At 44.2% G+C, this 22,743-nt stretch overlaps 1 protein-coding gene across 7 annotated transcripts in view; it reads left to right on the plus strand.

Moving 5' to 3' along the window:
- Window positions 1–309: 309 nt before the first annotated feature.
- Window positions 310–22,743, plus strand: part of EPHB1 (EPH receptor B1) — a 324,932-nt gene continuing 302,498 nt past the window's right edge. For 3 of the 7 annotated variants that reach the window (XR_013393166.1, XR_013393167.1, XR_013393168.1), the window contains exon 1: window positions 312–793. Coding sequence is in view for 3 of the 7 variants with exons in the window: in XM_028730892.2 (XP_028586725.2) it covers window positions 721–793 (73 nt within the window). In the remaining 4 variants the exon portion in view is untranslated. Of the gene's footprint in view, window positions 794–22,743 lie in introns of all 7 variants that reach the window. The other 4 variants (XR_013393169.1, XM_028730892.2, XM_028730889.2 and 1 more) reach the window with 2 other exon arrangements.

Genomic DNA, 22,743 nt, shown 5'->3' on the forward strand with positions numbered 1-22,743 from the left:
GGGACTGCTTCTGCGTGCAGCGCCCCGAATTAATGCTGCATCAGTGGAAGCAGGAGCGCAGCGCTCCCGATCAGTCACTAGGGGCCGCTCTTCCCCTTCCTTCGGCGCGCTCTCTCTCTCTTCCTCGTCCCTCGCTCTCTTCCCTTAGCAAAAGTTTTTCTAAAACTAACAATACCAGCGGAAGGCAGCGCTCGCCGCTGATTGGCCGGGGGATTTTTGCAGGTTGGGTTCCTTGATTGGACAGGAGCCGCCGGGGGTGGGAAGAATGTGGATGGTACGCGCGGGTGCGGGGGGGGGGGGAGGCGGGGAAGCCTCTCTCTCTCTCTCCCCCCTCCCTCCTTGCAGCCTCAGTGGCTGATCCAGTTCTCACTGTACACTTTACTACGGCTTGCAATGTGACACTAAAATATACACTCCCTCGCTCTCTCACGCACACCTCACACACACACGCACGCACCCACCCAGACACTCGCACATACCTTCACACACACACATCTACACAGACACGCATGCACGCACGCACACACGGACCCAAGCGGGCGACGGGGCTATAATCCGGAGTGGAGATCGTTCTCTCTCTCTCTCTCTCTGTGTGTGAACGGATCTAGATCGGTCGCTGCATCTCCGCGTCTGGTTGAAGCGGAGCCCGCGGAGCAGCGGGAAGGGAACTAAGCGCGGTCGCCCGACCAGGAGCTATTTCTCCGCGGGTGCGCCCGCATCATGGTTGGCGCGCCCATGCCATTGGATTTTGTCGTGCTGTTCTGCTTGGCATCTGCGATCGCAGCTGTGGAAGGTAAAGTCGACGGCGGCGGGAGAGAAAACTTTTGGCGCTGGCTGTCGGGGCTCCGTTGGGGGCGGCGGCGGCGGCGGCTTCTCGGGACGCGCCCGCGGGGCTCTGCCTCGCCCAGGCACCTTCTCTGGGAGGAAGGCAGGGCGGAGGGGGACTCCGGGGGGACGAGCGGGCAGTGGAGGCTGGGAAGCGCCTGGCAGCCCTTCCTGACTCGCCAGCCAGAGGTTGCAATGCAGTTTGTGGGGCTGGCTGGCTGGCCGGGCTCTGGGGGGCTTCGCAAACCCCGGCCTTCCCTCCTGCCTCCGTGGCGCGCAGAGCGAAACCCTTGGCCGTCGAGCAGCCTGGCTCGGCCCCGGGAAGCGGGTGGCCCCCGAGGGCAGGTCGGGCTGCCGGAGCAAGGAAGGGTCCTCGCTACTCCCGCGAACGGGAGGTGCGCAAGCGTCTCGCTCTTGGGAGACGGTGCGCATCTTGCGCCTGTGCCTCGCCTCCTCGACGGGCGCTTCCCCACCCGATATTCGTGCGTGTGTGGCGAGGGGAATTGCAGAGGAGAACCGGGGCGGGCATGCCTTGCCAATGGCTTTTGACGCGGAAGTAGCGCGGATGCTCCGCGCGCACGCTTCCTTCGAGGCGTCGCTTAACGCGGGAGTCCGCCCCGGCAGTAGTATATAACGGAGTATATAACTCCGTAGTATATAACGGAGCTAGACAATCGCAGGAGCAAAGAGGTCACTTGGGAACCGAAGACCCCGCGCTTCTCCACGGTGGCTGGGGCGTGTGTATGTGGTGTACAATCTGTCACAGCCCTTCTTCCCCCACCCCTTGAATGAATCAAGCCATAAAGCAAATCTTGGCTCCTGGAATCCGTTGTCTGCTGTCTATAGATCGTGGCTGGGAGTTTGTGTCACACACTCATTCACACAAGGAACGAGCAAACCCTCTGTTTTGTAGAGCGAAGGGACACCCGCGAAAGAAACTTTCCCACTCCCACAAATGAGGTGTGGGGGGGAGTGGCTCAGGGATTTCACTAACCTGGGGAGGGGAGGAGGAATGGGGAGGACATCCTTTGGTCCCCATCCTTTGGTGATGAGCGACTTGTGACCTTTTGCATCAAGCTGCTCCAATCTAGTTGGGGGCATCTTTATGAAGAGTCACTTCGGGGTCCACAGGACAGCACTAGCAGGAGGAGGAAGAGGAGGAGGGTGTAGTGCTGTCAGTCATCCCCGCTAGGATGATGAATGACAAACGTGACCATTCAGAAGATGTTCAGCTGGTGCAATTAAATGGAACCATGAAACCGCTTTAGCTGCTGCCTGGACGCAACAGGGCAGTGCGACTTTGGAAACCTTGCGGTCTAAAATCCTTGCCTTCTTAAACCCCGGGAAGCCTGTTAGTCTTACGACGGGGACCATCTTCTATAAATAACACCGTGACTGTTTTCTTTTCTTAAAAAAACCTCCAAGTCTCCTCTTTTTTTGTTGAGGGCTGCAGGGATCCACCTTTTAATCCCCGCCTTATCCATGATGTAATTGAGGGATGAGATTAGCCGGGAGAAAAGCACTGGCGATCTTTTCCTTTCCTTTTCAAAAGACAAATTCCTTCTTGCACCGATCTTCTCCCAGCTGGTTGTCTTTGCAGGGGCTTTTTCTTTATTTCTTTCATTCTTTCTTTCCAAAAAAATAATAATGCTAGGTTCAGGGGAGGAGGCTGCTGCCTGCTGGAAGCAGCGTGTGTGTGTGTGTGTGTGTGTGTTGGGGGGACGGGGGCTCTGGACCTTGCTCCCTTCTCTGCTGCTGACAATTAGAAACTGGCAGGAATGGGGCGATTTTAAGGAGACCCAGCCCTTAAGGTTTAGTTTAGCAGCCCAGGCTTAGCTATTTGTATTGATTTTGCTTGCCAAGAACGCAAAGCAGGAACGCTAATGATGCTTTATTGCAACATGCGTATTCAACATTTGGAGAGAGAATAAAAACTGTCTACTGAAGGCGATGAGATAATAGCTGCTTAATTTGTGCTACTTCTCTCACTTTTTTATTACTGTTTTGAATTTAGTGGACTAGAGAGGGAGAGGGCGGGGGGGGGGGGTGTGAGAAGGCATGGCTAGGATGTGGCGTAGCTCCTTAAAGACAGAGCCTGGTTTACATGGCTGAAATTTCATTGGTATTATTTCATCTTAGACTTCTACAAGAGGTGGGAGAATGTTTTTGTGAGTAGGTAGGGTTTGATTTAAAACACAACAGCAGCAGCAGCAACACCCACAATGAGTTGCACAAAGGATCTGTTACATTTCATAAAAGAAACCATCCTTTGCATTTTGCCCTATGATCCTTTGAAACACTGTTTCTGTATCACTTTCCTCCCCATTGTTTACCTACGAAGTATCTTCTGGCTGTGTTGTTATTTTTTTTTCTTTCCAAATTCACACGTCTGGCTGCATTTTCAAAAGGCATAGAGTGAATTCACGAATGGCAGGTATTTCTAAGAGAGTTCAAGACAGCCTCTTTAAAGTTGCAAATGAACAAATGCGTATGCATCCTGTAAATCAAGTTGCTGTTCTGGCGGTAAAACAACCCCCTTGTTCCATTGTGCTATTTTGCCACACGTAAAGCTGGCCACAGTCTGGTCGTTGCGTTGCCTGCATGCGTGAACAACCTCTGCTTCAGTACGAAATCATGAAGGGGTGGTGGCTCGTTTTCTTTTAACCCCCTCCCCTCCCCTCTTTCCTTTTTTGTTTTTTTGTTTTGTTCTGGAAATCTCAGGAGTGCACAGCTCAGCTAACCCCAGGGCAAACAGCTTTGCTTACCTAGCTAATTCCTAGTAACCACAGTGAGGAATGGCTTAAATCCCAGCAAAGCAAAAAATGACAATGGCTGGGAGTGGCAGGGGCTGTGCTGCATGGTTTCACAATACCTGCACCGATACTTGGGATTTAGGTTGGTTTACCTTTACCTTTACCTTTATGGATTATGGTATTGGCTGGAATGCTATTGTCAGGAGTGGGGGGGGGGGGGAGAGAGATTCTAGACAATGGGTGAGTGCTAATATGCACTATGGCAAGACAGCTTGTGGCAGAAGAGTGTCTGTTAAAGTTTGTAGAAAACACAGGAGCGGGGGGAGAGAAGCGTGACACCAAATATTAAGTTTTCAAGCCAGGCTGTGATTTCAGGACTTGGTACATTCTGACTATTGAAATTAATGGGGAATTCTCCGGAGGCATTGTGAACATTTTCCTATTTCCTTTTGCATATGGGATGGGGACGTAGTTAAAGGTAAAGGTAAAGGTACCCCTGCCCGTACGGGCCAGTCTTGACAGACTCTAGGGTTGTGCGCCCATCTCACTCAAGAGGCCGGGGGCCAGCGCTGTCCGGAGACACTTCCGGGTCACGTGGCCAGCGTGACATCGCTGCTCTGGCGAGCCAGCGCAGCACACGGAAACACCGTTTACCTTCCTGCTAGTAAGCGGTCCCTATTTATCTACTTGCACCCGGGGGTGCTTTCGAACTGCTAGGTTGGCAGGCGCTGGGACCGAACAACGGGAGCGCACCCCGCTGCGGGGATTCGAACCGCCGACCTTTCGATCGGCAAGCCCTAGGCGCTGAGGCTTTTACCCACAGCGCCACCCGCGTCCCCAGGGGACGTAGTTAGGGACAAGCAAATCCCCTTTAGCTGCTTTTTGTTCCTGCTCTCATTGTTAAAGATTTTGGTATTGCCAGTGCAGCGTTGAAGTGAAATGGACCAGTTTTCCTTCAGCATGCAGTCTTTGGGGATAATGTACGAGTAGCTTAAAAGTCAAATTTTGTAAAAATGCAGAGATGATAGAACCACCAGCCCGTTTCACACATGCATATAAATTGCCTTGATTTCTCGACACTCATCTTCTGCACATTTTATGACTGGCAGCTGAATGTGTGAATGGACTCGAGTTGAAAAGTGTTTCGTTTACATATGTGCTGGGAGTGCCTTGTTGCGTCTGCATTTTGGAGCAGGATTATAAACACTATTGGCCTATTGGATGCCACACTGATAGTTCTGAGCCCTAATGCTAAGAGGGCTTTTATTTCTAATGGTTGCTAACTTTATGTGGTGGCTAGAGGATGGTATTCTAAACAGGATGCCTCCTTGTTAAAGTTTCAAAGGATGATCTGGGATTTCATAATAGCAGCTCAACTGCAGGCTGGGTGCCACAACCCAGAAGGCCCTGCCCCATGCACCCATCAGCTGTACCTCTCATACAAAGTATTTGCTTTCCTGGACGAAGAATGGGTGGGCAGATTCATGAGGGAAGATACTTTCCCAAGATATCCTGGCCTCCAACTGTTTAGGGCAGAGTTGGGGAACTTGTAACGCTCAAGATGTTGAGAGAGGACTGCAATGCCCATGATCTCTGATAACTGACCATTCTTGTTGGGGTTGATGGGAGCTGAAGTCCAACAGCATTTGGGAGTAGTCCACTGATTCCCCATCCATAGTTTAAAGCACTTTTAATTGCACTTAGAAAAACAAATAAAAAACCAGACCAGAAGCCAGTAAAGATGGTACAACTAACAAGTCCCATACTCCTGAGGAAACTTGAACTGTAGCAGAGTAACTGGGGCTCTTTTGATAAAATTTACCAAAGGATACACAGGAACAGTTTCTGAACTCACAGACCTGTTTTTTTGTATACTGGAAACTTAACTGGAAATTCCTGTTTGACATTTTTATTTCTATTTTCCCCCAGTTGCATATTGCCTATACAGCTTCTTTTTTCTATAACAGTACACTAACAGTATTTGATTTGATTGTGTAATATTTTCATTCTTGTAAACATTATAATTTTAAAAAGAAAATCTGAAAAAAATTCACAAATAAAAACTTTATAAAAAGGAAAGCTTTGCATTTAAAGTGACCAATAAGTTCTCTCTGTGGTGTTGGATCAGTGATGGTCCATTCTCACATGCAATCTACCCTTCTTTAAGTCATCAAATGATGAACATTCATGTATGAAGCCCATTGAAAGAACACTTATGGGAATGCTTTTACTAGGTATTTTAGTCCAGGCTTTGGGAACCTGTAGCCATCCAGATGTTGTTGGACTCACATCAGATGCAGCCAGAAAGGAATTGCATCCAGTGTGTTTAAAACATAAGCATAAAATAAAATACATTAAAATAGCAACACCTGCAGTTTATAAAAAATACACAAAGCTCTCCCCGGCAACAACCCAAATCGTGCCCAATGGCATCCTTCCAATTACGAAGAGGTTGGCAGGCGCACCAGGTTCTGCGTGACATCACACAGTGTGAGGTGGCTCCATGGGGCCCTTTGCGCCCTCTGAAAGGCCCAGCGGGGCTTGTTGTAACCTTGGGAGGGCCCACTGGACCGCACTGCAGTTGCAGGAGGGCTGACAGGGCCTGTCTGGCTGCAGAATATTGGGGAGGCCTGGACCCTGCCTCCTCAATCGATGGTGCACCTGTAGGTTGGCAAAAGCCTCTACTGTCTAGTGAGCCGGCTCCATTGCTGGTTACCTCCTCCTCAGAGGTAAAATGTATTTTTGTTGTTGGGAAGGGGAGGGCTAGTTAGTGGCAAAGGAGACTGGCTTGTGGCAGGAGCAAAGATGAATCCTATTTTGATTCAGCTCTAAATCTGAAGAAATCTAGGCCCAACTCAAAATTGGGTGAGGATTTTCAAATGGAGCGTATGTGCCTGCACACACATACATAATTTTATTTGTATTCTGTCTTTCCACAGTTCAAACCATGCTCAAGGCAGCTTTCCAACATGAAAAAAGACATAACTACAACATAACAAAAGAATAAATAAAACATTAAGAAATACAAAACTGAACGGAACAATTTCTAGGTAAATCACAACAAAATCTAAAGTAAAGGTACAAAATACCCGCAGCAAACAACTCTGCCACCAACAAAACCCCCCAAACAACACCCCAGTACACAGTTTGTACTCTCACAATTGCAATTATTCCCTCTTCACTTGCCTGCATTCATATAACTTTTTATACCCCAGTCGCTTTAACTGATTTGATAGGGTCAACCAATAAGTATATTTAAGTACATGTTACTTGGATGTATCATTTAGTAAAGGAAAAACAAAGGCGTCAGGTCTTGAAACGGTATCCATTCCACTTCAAAAGCATGTCTAAAAACAAACACAAGGCAAGATGGAAAGTTGGTTGATGGATGATTGAGTTTATTTGTGGAAAATTGAGGCCCTATGTAGCTGATGGTCTTATATCCTTGCACTCTCCTTCACAGGTCCCCCTGTCATAAGCTAAAACCAGAGAACACCAGCAAGCAATGAGTTTTCCCTCCTTTGGGGAATAATGGGTTGGATTCAGAGAAATGCCTATGGAAGGGGGTTGGCAGAACCCATCCTCTCCTTGTCCAAGGAACCCTCTCCAAAGGCCTCTCCCATGGGTCGGACCATCTGTTGTTTGGCATGAGCTGAGGAATGAGGGCAGAGGAGGGAAGAGGGGATCCCCCCAGATCAGATGAAGGCACTTTCTGTGAGCTTCTGGAAATGGGATGGGAAAGCCAGCTTTGTCCAGCTCCTTTCTCTGTGGTCTTTTTCCTGGATCCAGTCCCATGGCAGATGAAGTCCCACCCTTTCTGGTGACCTGCATCCACTAGTCACCCCAGCTCACTTGTAGCTCTTTCCTCAACAGAAAGAGAAAGGAATTGTTTACATGCATGGTCTCAAGTGTCTTACATTCTCCATTTTCCTTGTGCAAGAGCAAGGCAAGATGTGCTTCCCCCCCACTCCACATCCATGTATCTTGCTTCCCCTTCTGTGCTTCTTTGGGCTTGCAGTGAATGGGGCAAGCAGCAACATTCACAAGGCCAAGTTTTGTTGGCCAGGAGCCACTAGTTGCTGACCACTGTCATCAAACTATAACAGTGGAAGAGGCTTAGTGGTTTATCTCCAACCCACTGCCCAAAGGTTTCTCAGACATAAGGCAGATCCTGTGAGACATTTCTAGTTTCCTCTTGAAATCTTTCAACAAAGGAGATACCACAGCTGCCCTCGGTGTCTTGTTCTCTTATAAAGTAGTTGGAATCAGGCTACACAAATGGAGCAAGGGCTTTGCACTTCACCGCCCAGATTTGCAGGGGCCTTTGGTTTTCAGATATTGTATGATGTTTGCAGAGAAGCCTCTTCACCCTTCTGTCAAGTGGTTTTGGAACTGATCGAGGCGGAGGGGGCAGATGGATGAATCTTCAGTGACATCTGGGCTGTTCCTTTATAGCCAGGAGAAATAGTGGAGCAGCTGAGCATGAGTGAAGTCGTCAGACTCGCTTGGCTGCCATTGATTTCGGATAGAATTAGGCTCACAAATGGTGCTTTTGTCGAGTTAAAGGCACTTAAGATTATAGGAGGGTTCTGCGTTCCTGTGAACATGATTGCAGTTATATTTCTTAAACTTTTGCACAGCCCTCCCTGGATTAAAATAGGAATCACGTTTCATTTTTATGTCCCCCCCTTCAAGGCACACATATATTTTCTTGATCAGCCTTTAGAAGAATTAGCAAGCGTATTCCTTGCAAGCATGTGATGATTGCCCTTTGAATGTTGTTCCTGGGGTATCCCACCTTGCCCTTGGTTTGGGTTCAGGAAGAGGGCAAGAAAGCACATCAAACAGGTGGCTGTTGGAGAATTCATTAAGTAGAAGGATAAATGCCCAATGCGGTTCAGAGGTATATCATCTTCAGAGGTGCACTAGCTTTCTGTGTTCTTCTGTGCCAGAAAAGGACTCTCATAAATACCAGACAGATGAAACTGATATTCTTAGACAGAAACGACCCCTGTAGGCAATCCCATGTCCTCTTGTTCTCCAGGGCCTTTCTAAAGACTTGCAAATACAGGGCCAGTAGCTGCCTCCAGAAACTTAATCAGAGCCATTCGGTGCTGTCGTTTGACTCACCTCTTGGCAATTGACTTGAGGTGTGATGCAGCATTACTCCCAGAGCATTGCAGGACAAATTAGAATGGCTCAGCCACTGACAGCAGGTAAACATGAGGGGCGAACATGTGGTCTGGTAAGCACCTGAGGTGGCAAGCAAGTGGGGTGGCGGGTGGGGAGGAAAGCCCACAAGGCATGGGCAAGATTCAGCTCAGGACACCTGGCCAGAGGTTCTCCCTGAACTTGTATAAAAATGCAGAGGCTCTAGAAAAAAGCTACTGCAGTTGAGCAGTGGCCTGTAAACCAGTTAAGCAACTTTTGATCAAGCTCATGAGTTGACCTGAAATGAGTTGAGGCCAAATCCCCAGTTTAGGGTTACGATTTGTAATTGGCTTTCTTGCTCTGTATCTTTTTATCAAGGGATTGTTTTTAACACGGTACTCAAGTCACAGTTCTTCTGATCGCAACTCAATGTTTTATGGCTTTTTCTTTACGGCACGTGCCACAGTTCATTTGTTTATGATCCAGAGTTATGTGGGAAAGGGAGGGGCTTCAAATAATTTCCAGAACCTTCTTTGTGCCTCCCTACACTGTCGAGTCCCTGTTAGGCTCTTGACAACTTTAATCATAACCTTCCAAAACTTGACAAAGAGGAACCTTATTATTTTTAGTCTATCGAGGAAATTACTTTGATAATAAAGCAATATCCTGGGAGAGATTTCCAATTGAAAGGGAGATTTTGGATGAAGTATGTCTGAGGTATGGTATAGCAATTTATTCCATCTGATTTGATTTGAAGCCAAATTGAGTGCCTCCCTCCAAGGTCCTATAAAGAAAACACCTTTTTATGACACTTATTTCATTCTTTTAAATCTTCCTAGACTCAGTTAGGACATTTTACTCAGTGAAGGATTTAGGGCTCTGTTTTAGAAAATCCTCTGCTTTACACATTCTTGTGTGTGCGCACACTAAATTCGATTTTGTGTGATTCTCCACACAGGCAAAAGTGAATAACCAAAGTGTGAGCTGTCTTTTTCTCTTCAGCTTTACAGTGCCACTATAGTGGTGGGTCTGCCATTATTTAAATTCCAGCATCAGCTGAGGGATTGTATGTTTGAATGCTACCTTCCAACCCGGAAAACCTAGCAGGTACACAGAAAAACTAGCATATCAGAGAAAGGGATTTTTCAGTAGTCTTTTCTGTCCTTGGCTAGTTTACTACGTTCAGGAAGAGGGGTTTGGGTTGTCCCCTCCTCCATGGGGGAGCATTCAGTCATCCATTTCCCCACATGTAATCTAATATGGTTCCGTCCAATAAAAGCCATATAATGATTCTGTATCACATGTCGATCGGCTCCTCCTTCTTTAAGAGCGTTTTATATTAAATTATTGATTCTTGTTGTGCTCTCTGTGACACCGTGGAGAAAGTATTGATAGCGAGGCTCATTTATTTAGTACAGTCAAGATGAAATCATTTTCTATAGCAAAACAGTAGATGAATCTTCCACTAGAAGGCATGTCATCTAGTACTCCAAACTGTTCTTGTATCCTTTCCCCCCAGGATTCTACTTCTTTTTACAGGAGTGCCTGTTTGTGTAGCACTTGAGAAAGGCAACAAAAGGCCAAACTGCATTTCCATTTTTATACCAAGAAGCGATTCTCAGCATGTTGACTGATCTCGTGAGTGCTGGTCCCACTTGCTTCCAACACATTCTAATACTGGCGTGCCATATCTTGGCTGTCTGCAAGAATTTTTCCAAGAGGGGGAAAGAGTAAATACTCCAAATAAACATACACCATGCATACATTCATAGCAGTAGAGAACAGAGCTACCATTTCTGGTAGATCTGGTGACAGTCTGGAGGTGGGCCTGGGTAGATGTAGCATTTGAGAAATTAATATTCCAGGTCTACAGTATCCCTCCATTGTTTCTCAGTACCGTGGTACCTCGGGTTACATACGCTTCAGGTTACACACTCCGCTAACCCAGAAATAGTGCTTCAGGATAAGAACAGAAATCGTGCTCTGGCGGTGCGACGGCAGCAGGAGGCCCCATTAGCTAAAGTGGTGCTTCAGGTTAAGAACAGTTTCAGGTTAAGAACGGACCTCCGGAATGAATTAAGTACATAACCCGAGGTACCACTGTATGTAGACTTCATCTGTGGATGGACCTGGCAACTCAGAAAGTTTTTCTACCTACAGGTGAGTCCCCAGTTTATCCCCAGGCTTCCTTCATCTCCAGCTTTTAATTAATTGCACTCCAGTGAAGTTATATTCAACTTGACTGCCCCTGCGTTTTCCTAAATAACTTGACATCAAGATAAACAATATTGGACTACACTTCAGGGTTTAAACGATGCAGCTCCACACCCCACTAAAAAAATGGGTATAATAACACCTGGGTTTCTGTGCAGGACTTGTGTAACCCACATTTTCTTGGCTACAGCAATGCCCCCTGCAGAATGGATATAATAATTATTGGCCTTATAGGTATTGCAATAGTAGAATAGGCTTTTCTTTTAATGCTTACAAATTCAGGAGGGATGAAATGATATTTTAAAAATACAAAACAAATTCCTATCATGAACTCTGTTGCTACCTTTTGTTTATGGGCACTTTTTGCCAATCATAGCTGAACTAAAAGCATGTCTACTTGAATTGTTTACTATTAGGCAGCAATCATTATCCCACTAGGGGGAAATAAAAGGCTTTAAAACTGAACCAAGAAGTTTGTTCTGTGGACAATGGATGCATCTCCATAGCTTTTGCCAAATTTCTAATCTGCTTTCTTAAATGTCAACCACTAGCCTGATTCTATTCATTTACTAAAAAAGCACACTGAAAGAGAGGAACAAGCTAGTTTCTAACATAATGAATGAGCAGAATGGTACCTGTGTGTTTTGCCTTATATATCCAGTTCTGCATAATATTAGCATCTCTTAACTTACATGTGTAGATGCCAATTCTAAAATCATGGGTTTATGCAACTTACTCAAAGTAGACCAGTTGAAATTAATAGACCTAAGGAAGTCATTCCTTCATTTCAGTGGATGTGCTCTGAGTAGAAGGTAGTTGAATACAACACAATTTGCACAGAAGTGCAATACTTTTCAACACTGTAGGAAAGACTGTGGCCAGGTGACATGCGTCTGCTCAACCTCTTGCCTAGATGCTAATGTTGATGGACTACTTCAAGACCCCGGCTCTCCCTTCAAACAGAGGAATTCATTTAGAGAAGGGTCCTCTGTAAAGTACAACACAAGGCCACCATAGCTTAGGCCCAAATTGATCATGGTTGAAACTACTGAAATTTGCAAGAATATAAAAGGAGATGACTAACTCCTGAGATTCTCAACAATGCAAATACAGTGGTACCTTGGTTTTAGAACAACTTAGTTTATGAACAACTTGGAAATAGAACGCTGCAAACCCAGAAGTAGGTGTTCCAGTTTGTGAACTTTGCCTTGGAAGCAGAACATGTTCCGCTTCCTGTTGAGTGTGTTCCATTTATAAATTGAGTCCAACACTGCTAATCAGAGGCTTTCTGTTGAGTCTGTCGGCTGTTGAGTCCCGAGCACCCACTCAACACAGAGGTGATATTTGGAGCTTTTGTTTTTGCTATTTTTTGTGTTTTTGTTTGTGTGGCTTTTTCGTTTTTTTGACTGTGACTTGTTCTTCGTTTTATGGGACTTTGTGACTGTGGCTTGTGACTTTGTTTTTTGTGGCTGTGTGGAACCCAGTTCAGCTACTGACTGATTGATTGTGTGACTGCAGAAATGGATAAAAGCCCTCCATCCAAACAATGACTATCATCAGTGCATGTACGAAAAAATATTTTTTAAATTTTTTATCATCTACAATACTGCCTTATTTATTTTATAATACAGTACATTGATTATTCCATTCATCTTATGGATCAGTGGTCTTGTTAGATAGTAAAATTCATGTTAAATTGCTGTTTTAGGGGTTGTTTTTAAAAGCCTGGAATGAATTAATCCATTTTGCATTACTTTCTATGGGAAAGCATGCCTTGGTTTTAGAACGCTTTGGTTTTGGAACAGACTTCTGGGACTGATTAAGTTTGGGAACCAAGGTACAACTGTATGTGCATGCAATACTATACCCACTTACCAGGGAATCAATCCCATTTACATTACAGTGGGACTTCTGAGTAGAGGTGCACAGAATTGTGCTGTAAAAATAGACCCTTATTATTATTTTTAATTGTGCATGTCCACCCCATTGTTCACTTACTTGCCTCTCTCCTTATCAATATCTGATTGTATCCTCTGCCTTTTCTCTGTGTTAATATAGTGAGAATCAGCTGGAGTAGCTAAGCGTTCCTCAGTTTTGTTTACTTTTTTGTTCAAAAAACCAGCCAAGAGTCTGCACATTGCCAGGCCTCAGTGAATCAAAGCAGGTTGATGTAAGGCAATTGAGATGGCTTCCACCACAGTTTAATTATAGTCTCCCTTCCCTCTGCCTGAAACAAAGGGGAAAGAGCTATTTTAAAAAAAGCCCACTCTGCCAGATGCTGAGTACCTCCTGAAATGATAACACCCCCACTTCTTGCAAACTTCAGTAGGACTTGAATGTTTTCATTTCGCACATGTTTCTCAGCATGTAATCCCCAAGCCATCTAAGCACCAGCCAGAGGGTCTCCTTTCATTGTCACATACAACTCTCAGCACGAGCACCTCTGTGTTTGACTTGCTAATATATATATATATATATATTATTGCATTTTGGAGCCAGTGGTGGGCAGCTCATTTATGGCCAGCCCCCAAGTTAGCAAGACACAAAGGGAGCTGCTTAGCACCGCTATGGGTTTGAAGTAAATCCAAGGGGATATCATATTGCAAATTCTAGGTGATACATCCAGCGCTTGAGCAAATAGCACAGCTGGCATCTCGAACAATTCCCTATCTAAGAAAGCATCTGAATTGCTATTGTACATCAAGCCTGGGCTATTTATATTGTTTCCATTTCCAGCCTAACATCCTTGAGTATTTGAAGGGGGAGGGAGAATGCCAATTATTATGCATCCCTGGAATTTAGCTTGTGATTACATTTTATTTGGAGGGGTGGGGAGGAAAGGAAGACAGAAGAGGCAAGGTTATTTCACCGGTACTCGTGTGTGCATGGCACAAAGATTCACTCAAATGTAATGGTGCTAGTCTGTGCTCTGGTATTGAAGAGGAGCAATGCCAAGGTGCTTTTCTAGGCTACAGATGACCCTGATGACTCATACTGTGCAGTGTTATGAAATGCTGTAAAGATTGAAAAAGGGTTTTTGTTCCGACATTCAGATAACAAGGCTCAGTTTGATGCAAGAATGACCTTGACGCAGCCATCCTTGAAACAGTGCAGTTAGTATTGCTATAAATGACTGACATGGCAGGCTAATGCCAGCTTTGGTGCAGATATACCCCATTCAGGCTCCTTTACTTGGCATTGCCTGAGTGAGGGCATCATTATTCCGCCATACTTAATGCCATTGGTGATGTGGGCAGCCTTTGGATCCTCATGTTCTCTCCCCTGCCCAAAAGATGAATGCTTTAACTGAAATGCCGAGTTATTTTTAAGCCTCAAATGGTAGCTAATAGTTGGGGTGTTAAGTGTTCTTTAGTACATACAATGAAATTTTGCACTTGGATACATGTGAGGGCAGTGCTCTAAGTTCACATGACATGTAAGTGTATTTTGACAGAAGATGGACATAGTGCAGTTGGGTGAAAACAGCCGAAATGTAATAAGGAGTCAATAGCTGCAGCAGCATCCCAGAAAATGGGATAAAGCTGTTTGTAATAAATGCATATGTGTTATAATAAGATCCAGTTTGTGTGGACCTTGTAGCCTTTTCATCTACTCTGTCCATCTGTTCCACCTGCTAGCTCTGCATAGGTAGGGTACTTGAATAGCTTGGTTGTGAATGCCCCAATATGGGAAGGATAGCTGGCTGTTTGTGTGAAGTGTGCAAAAGGCCTGGATTGGTGGATGAATACGTGTCAGGGACTGGGCAGAGGAGGAATGGTGGAGACTGCCTCACCATTCTGGTCCTTCCAGAGAGGAAGAATACAGTATAGATTTACAACAGGGGTTTGAGGGAGGCAGATGAGGGGGAAATTTGTGAAATCATGGGAGAGCCAGAGCAGCAGCTGGCTGACACATTGTCATTAGAAAGCATCTCCCAGAACCCAACAAGCCTTAAAAGTAGGAGACCAAAGAGCTCAAACACAGAGGGCACGTAGCAGTACCTGTAGAGGAGAGGATGAGAATAACAAATGAAGAAGTGGGAGAGACAGGGCGTGGAGATTCACTCAGGACAACACCATTATCCAAGAGGCTGGGTTATATAGCATCTCTCTGTAAAGATTGAAATAAAAAAAGACTGTAAGGAACTTTTCATTGTCTTTATAGTTTCCTGGGCAACTAACTGGGAGTTGCTGGCAGCATCTTGACAATACTGGTATTGTGGCAGGTGAATCTACAGGCTGAGTGTATCAGAAGGTTATAGTGTTAAGAGCATAGGAACATAAGAAGAGCCTGCTGGAGCATGCCAGTAGGCCATCTCAACCAGCATCCTGTTTTTGCAGTGGCCAACCCTGTGGGAAGTCCAAAAACAGAACCTGAGCACAACAACTCTCTTCCCTCTGGCAGCTGGTACTCAGAAGCATATTGCCTCCAACAGTGGAGGTAGAACATAGCCATGGTGGTTGGTAACCATACATAGCTGTATCTTTCATGAAGTTGCCTAACCCTCATTTAAAGCCACCCAGGTTGGTGGCCATCACTACTTGAGATGGTTGGACAACCTGAATAATTGCAAGCTCACAGTGTTCATCTTTCAGTGAAATAAACCTGAGCAGGCTTGAAACAAATCCTGCCCATGGGCAAGCAGTCCTATATCCTTTCAAATAAGAAGTTTCATTTCCCTATAGAATGCGACGTCTGTTTCTGATTGAGGCAAGACCCATCAGTCCACCAAAGGGGAATAAACTTAGGCGCCCTACCCTGCTTGCCAAGTAAACTTTGGTAGCTCCCAGCCATGACTGATTGCAACTTTCAGCACAAGCCAATTTTGCAAGAATACACATAATGAGAAATAGTAAGAAAAATTGGACAAGCATGAAAGGACCTAGCCTTTTTATTTTATATTTATGAATTATTAAGGAGCACTGGATCGAGATTAACTTCCTTTGTTCAATATTTATTACTGTTTCATTCTCCTGGAAGTGGGAACACTGTGGGTTCTGATAGATAGGCCCTGCATTTGCATGATAGTTAATTCAAATATCATCCTATCCTTGGGTGAGAAGCTAATTTGTAATTTCCTATAAAGTATTGCCACTTTATGAATGCAATGTGTAATGATACACTTGAGTCTTCCATGCTCCCCTCCGTTCCCCATGTTAAAAAAAAAACTTGAGAAAAATTCACGTTCTTTTTTCTTTTTCTTTTTCTACATTGGATCAACCTGGAAAGTGTCCACTTGCTCTACCTTTACATTTTAGTAAGAAAACTATGGGAAGCACATAGACCAATCCCCCCACCTCCTATGTTGGAATGTTTCCACATCCCTGGAATATGTTTATTCAAGATGGGCGGATAACAGCAGCCTTATTTTTCTGGTTGTAAAAGCCATAATCTAGTAGGTGGTGGGATGTCTCTCTATTGTTCTGCAAACAATATTGTCTATGTTCAGCCAATGGCTGGAATTTAAGCTTGATAGCGGTTCTGATCTCAATCTTTTTGCTTAATGGATGCTTTCCCCCAACTGGTTAGCATCCTTCTGACAAAAGCAAAAAACTCAACATGTATGATGGCTTGAGTGTATGATAAACACTCTGCTTCTAGAACACCTGGGGTTCTGCTTACAATTTTCACTAACACTACCACAAAACTACTAGCTATAAGTTTGTGTCTGGATCTAATGCTGATGTAGTAGTTAGCACATTAATGCAGACTGCACCACACAGAAAGTGCTGTGGTGGCAGCTGGGTCCATTCTGGCCTCCTGAGCTGGCTGAAGACATTTTGCCAACTGAGACATGCCATGCCACCAAACGGTGCCCTTTTGCTGCCTTCTCCTCACCCAATCCTGTGGTTCTTCCCCAATGGTGCAGAGCCATCTCACCCCACGATTCATTGTTCTGAAGAAGGAAGGTATGTTATACCATAGCATCTTTTCTCAGAGAAAGGCAATGTTGGGGTGAGATGGCCCCAAACTCAGCTGTGGGTACATGGTCACATTAGTGTGGTAGCAAATATTGTTGAAAGTTTATTGGCAAACTGTTAAACAGTTTTGGCTGCTGCAGCGAAATGATGGCAATATTCCTACAGCTCTCTAGAGTGGGGCCATCTTACCCCACAATGCTTCACTCTGTGGATGGAAGTGGCGACACAGAGAACTTCTCTGAGAGCCTTTTGACGTAGGACAAAACCTTAAGTCTTTTTTAAAAAAAATTGAATTATTATGCAAATACAAACGAAACAAAGAATACAAACATTTCAACTGAATACACAAAGAAAGAAAAAGAAAAAAAGAAAAAAGAAAAGAAAAACAAAAACAGACCAGAACAAATGAAAACAGTAAAAAACATAAGTATAATACAAGGTAACTATAATAGTCATACCAGAAGGTCACTTCTCTACCTGAATACTGACCCTTCTGGGGTGAATCTCTTTCTATTATACTTTTGGTTTTTGATTTTGACTTCCGTCGACCTCACAGTGGTTCACTTCCTATAACTAGTACCATTTCTCTGTCTTTCAGTATATTCCTTATCCTGGTATAAGGAGACATTTTCCCACTTACAGGTTTATTCTAAACACAACCAAACATTGGTTGTCGAACCTTGACTCAATAGGTAGGTATTTAGACAATCCCATTACTTCTGAACTATTTTATTTGACTTGTTCCTTAAGGCTTCAGTCAACCTAGTGAGTTCCAAGTACTTGCTCAATTTTTGTAGCCATTCTTCTTTATTTGGCTTAAGTAATCTTTAGATGAGGGACGTGGGTGGCACTGTGGGTTAAACCACAGAGCCTAGGACTTGCCGATCAGAAGGTCGGCGGTTCGAATCCCCGTGACGGGGTGAGCTCCCGTTGCTCGGTCCCTGCTCCTGCCAACCTAGCAGTTTGAAAGCACGTCCAAGTGCAAGTAGATAAATAGGTACCACTCCGTTGGGAAGGTAAACGGCATTTCTGTGTGCTGCTCTGGTTCGCCAGAAATGGCTTAGTCATGCTGGCTACATGACCCGGAAGCTGTACGCTGGCTCCCTCGGCCAATAAAGCGAGATGAGCGCCACACCCCAGAGTCGGTCACGACTGGACCTAATGGTCAGGGGTCCCTTTACCTTTTATCTTTAGAACCTAAAAGTTACCACATCACTTATCTCTCCCCAAACATGACGTCCACAGCAGAATGTTAGCAAGATGGTTCAGTGTACATACTGTTTTACCACTTGCCTGATGCATGAGGGGGCAGTACCAGCATTCACCTCAGGCTGGGTACAGACCTACATCTTGGCAGTAGTTAGAATTCATGTTAAGTGAGAATACATCCAAGTGTATCTCATGGGAATGGAGAATATAATGTTTGTGCACAAGCCCCTGGAAAGACCAACCGTCTTTTGAAAGAAAGAAAAAATAAAAGGAGAAAAAGACTCACTCCACTGAGTTCACCATATTTTGGCATGCTGCTATCAGATGCTTGTGAAACGAGGTGTGGCGTCTGGCTGCTGCTGTGGTAGGTTACTGCTGAAGGTTTTCTGAAGTGCTTCTGAGACCTGTAGCTCTCGGCTTCTCATGGCTCCGAAGGCCTGTTTTGCTGAAAGTAATATAATATTCATGGGAGTCTTGAGGCGAAATCTCTGTGCATCATAATGAAAACATGCCAGTTAGTGTCAATTTGCGCCTGCCAATAAAACACAAAGAGAAAAGCATCTGTTCAGCTGAAGAAAGGATTAATGATAAACAAAATTGTTATCCTTGCCTTGAATAATTGAACAAGAGGACCACTGAATATTTCATTTTGATAATATTTAGTTAGCAGGATCCTCAACCTTCTTTTCAAATGCAGGATCATCTGTACAGGGAATGGGGTATGGAGGTGGGGGAGAAAAACTCATGAAAGAAGATAATTTGTTATAGCCTACCACGGCTTTTTATTAATCAGTTGTTAGCTAAAATTGGTTAATGAGCTGAGCTCAATTAAGAAGCACAGACAGTGAAACTCGATGTGGCTAAATAATTATAGCTTTTGTCTACTAAGCCGGTAAACCCCAGGTGACCCAATTATTATGAGAATTCATGTGCTCTTGTCCTATTTTTAATAATTTGGATGAGAAAAAACTCTTTAGTTAAAAAGTCTTGGAGTGGGTGGGTTTTTTTTAATAACAGAATATAGAGACCTGGATTTCCTCTTTGTGAGATCCTTATTTGGAGATTACCCTTCTTCTCCTTCTCCTCCTCCTCCTCCTTCTTCTTCTCTCCTCCTCCTCCTCTCAAGCACTCAAGAGTCCTGGCACTAACTGCTGGAAAAAATAAAGTGGCAGGAACCACATACTATTTGGGTGAATTATGCTGGGAGATCAATTGTGGGTTTTGGCAGAAATACCAGATAAATATTTTATTTGGCTGCTTGTACAGGTTTCAGCCAACTCACCAAAGACACAGGGTAGAAGAAAGCATGTCTGCTAGTGAGAATGGCAGAGTACATGGTTTGTTTATGTAAGGTCTTAGATTCAGTCCCTACAACTGTCTGAAAAACCTTCAGGACCATGACTGGGAAAGAAGGTGCTGGTCCTACCATTAGACAGAGTGAGGAAGCCTCCACCTCAGGCTGCTGATTTTGGATGTTGTGAAAGGGCAGCAAATATTTATTTATTCGTTGTTTTGATACTTTTTACTCCTCAGGGGAGACTTTTGTGGAATTTTCTGCCTCAAACACTAAATTAACATGGTCAGCCTTGGGTACTTTGCTTCTTCGCTAGATGAAGGTGGAGAATCACCATTTGATGTTTCAGCTCAGGCAGCAAAATGTCTTGTGCAAGCCCTGACTATGGCCTTCAGGAGTGTCCTTCAATTTTTGCATGCTCCCTCCTTCCTCTTGCACTTCCCCTTGAATACTTCAATTCCCTCCCTGGGTCAGGCAATATATAATTTATTATGCTCAATTGAAATAAACCATGGTCTGTACAAATTGTAGTTTGTTTCCAAAACAAATATGTAAACTTAATTGTTTGGGTGGCAAACCATGAGTTGCCTGATTTCAGTGTAATGATAATTATGGTTTGTTCAAACCAGGGAAGGGAATGAGTTAAATCAGAGAAGAGGAGAAAATATTTGAGCTGGAGGCACATTCATGAAAAGAAAACCATGGGTTGGTTGTTAGGTGTAAACCTGAGCTCTTCAGAGCAGATAAGTCTTTGTTAAATGTGGGTTTCTGAATTTAAAACTCTGAATACATGTGCTTAAAATAACAAAAATTCTAAGGCCAACATGGGTTCCTTCCAGATGTTGTTGAATTCCAACTCCCATCAACCCCAGCCAGCTTTTGATTAATTGCCATTTGCTGTGCCATCCAGACTTGGAACTGTATTTAACATTAACTATGGTTAATTCAAACAAACCAGCTTCAGAAATCAGAGATTGAAATAGGATGGTTTTAAACTAACCATAGTTAATGTTTCAGACTGGATGACATGGGAAGCCATGGTTAACCAAAATCAGAAGTGAGAGGTTCTGGACTCTTCTTTGCTACCATGCCACAGGAGGATAAGGTCACAAGGAGTGCACAAGTCTGAAGTTCTGCAATCCATTCCTGTTGGTGCAGCTCACACTAAACCATGGTTTAGCATCCCTACAAACAGGGAGGAGCATGTGAGCTTTCAAGCATTTTACACCTGAAGAAGAGCTCTGCGAAACTTGAAAGCCTGCATATTTGCCCTACCTGCCCTTATTTAATACATAGCATGTCCATCCTTATTTTGAATCCTCCTTGGAAGAGGAAGAACAATGGGGGAACCTTGGTACACTGCCAGCAAAAATCTGTATGAAGTTCTGCAGCCAACTCCATTCCCGAGAACCAAAATAATTTTTCTTCAGTGAGCATTAAGTGTCATTCTTAATATGTGTGCTACTTTGAAGACAGGTGGAGAGCTAAAAAAAGTGTGAAGGGAGGGGATGAGGAACAGTTTCAGATAATGACAGTAATTTGTTTATCTTCTTTGACAATCATACCCCTAATAAGCAGGTGGCTTCCTTTCAAGGATTTTGCAGTGGTAGAGAAAAGAGAGAGTATTAAATTTATTTTGCTCCCCCACCTCCTCAATGCAAAACTGAATGCCGAATGGATAGGGAGTAACTCCTGCTTCAGTTGTCTGTTAACTAGCATCACACATACAGTGTTTAATATCTGAATTACATCTAGGTGTTATTTCTGACATTATGAAGTCAGGTAGACTGCAACATATAGCTAAAATGAGGGTGTTGGGAGTTTGGAAGTGAGGTCAGGGTTACTAGGCCACAACTGAGAAAAACTATTCTGACTTTCTTTTTTATAGTCCAGCAGCTGCAAAAGAGCACACACTATTCCTCAAATAAGTGCTTTTCAGATGCTTCCTTGCATACCTAGTGACAGGAAAAACAATTTACTTTCCAGCTTTAAGTATGTGGCATTTAGGGGTCCACGGATACTTCTGGCTTCCTACCATGGGACATCCTTTCTGCTTTGCATCATGCGGTTCCTCATTTCCATTCATTCCTGTTCTCTCTAAACTTTTCACTGTGATTTTTACAGAAGATTTTTCTTTACTGTTATGCCTCTCTCTGGGCTTGTTTTTGTGCTGCTGCATATTCCATCTTTTAGACAGTGGCTGGAGTGGAAGACAATATCCCAGGTCAGGATGTACCAGCCAGCTTGTAAAACGGCACGAGGCTTTTCCAGTTACAATCAAGTAGGGGCTTCAGCCCAATTTTCATAAATCTTTAGCACTACATTTCAAGGAACATTTACTTCTTGTTCTAGTTTTAGAGCCACATTGTGTTGTGAATGTTCATGGGTAATTCAAGACCCAGTAGCATATACTTGCTGTTACTTGCAATCAAATTATTCATACATATTTTTCAGACAGAATCAAATTTATCATCTGGTTCCCCACTAAACCAAGCTTTTCATGAGCTCCTACAGAGATTTTTCTGTTACTTGAGATCATCCAACATGACTTGAGTCAAATCTTCTGACTCATACTGTACACGTTCAGCAATTCTTTGCCTCTTATTTTGGTTCACATGGCAATCAGACGATAGGTGAAGAATGAGTCAAGATGTCAACTTAAAAGAACAGTACATATCGCTGCATATCCTTGCACATTTATGAACACAGGTGTGTCTTTGTGCACCAACTACAGGAGTGATAAACTCTGAATAATTCCCATTGAAATTCCAAAGTTGCTTCTGCCTTTATCTAGGTGAATGTAGGGTGAGGACCATCTAGTTATGCCATCATTTCTTTCTTTCTCTTGGCTTTAAAAAGAAAAGCAGTCTTTCAGGCTGCCATCAGTAGTAGAAGAGTAGTGGCAGCTCACATGGGGAGTCAGAGCCAACCATTTCCCTTTCTGCTTTTTGTTTTCTGAAAAAACCCCTCTGTCTGTGAGAGAGGAAGGAGATCAATGAGTGGGAAAGCAGCTGGAGGGGGCAAATGGCAAGAAAGGAAAGGGTTAAGGCACTCCTCCTCCTCCTCCTCCGCCTTCTGATGGCAGCATCTAAGGATATTTTCATGTTCAGAAAGAAACACAGAATTACATGTAACTGTTCTTTGGCCCTGACCTAACATATTCACAACATTATTCATGACACCAGGAGAATCCGAGTACAGAAGTCTTCCTTGTCCTGTCCTCATCATGTGCAGAAGCCCACAGAAGAAGAGGAGTTTTGGGTGGGCGGGCGGGTGGGTGTGAGCCAGCTGTAGTCAGTCATTCCATCAAGGTAACAAATATGGCTGGAGTTTCAGCACCTTGGACAGCTCCAAGCAGACAATTTGCTCCAACTAG

Source organism: Podarcis muralis, chromosome 6, assembly GCF_964188315.1.
Source record: "Podarcis muralis chromosome 6, rPodMur119.hap1.1, whole genome shotgun sequence".
Classification (NCBI taxonomy): Eukaryota; Metazoa; Chordata; class Lepidosauria; order Squamata; family Lacertidae; genus Podarcis; species Podarcis muralis.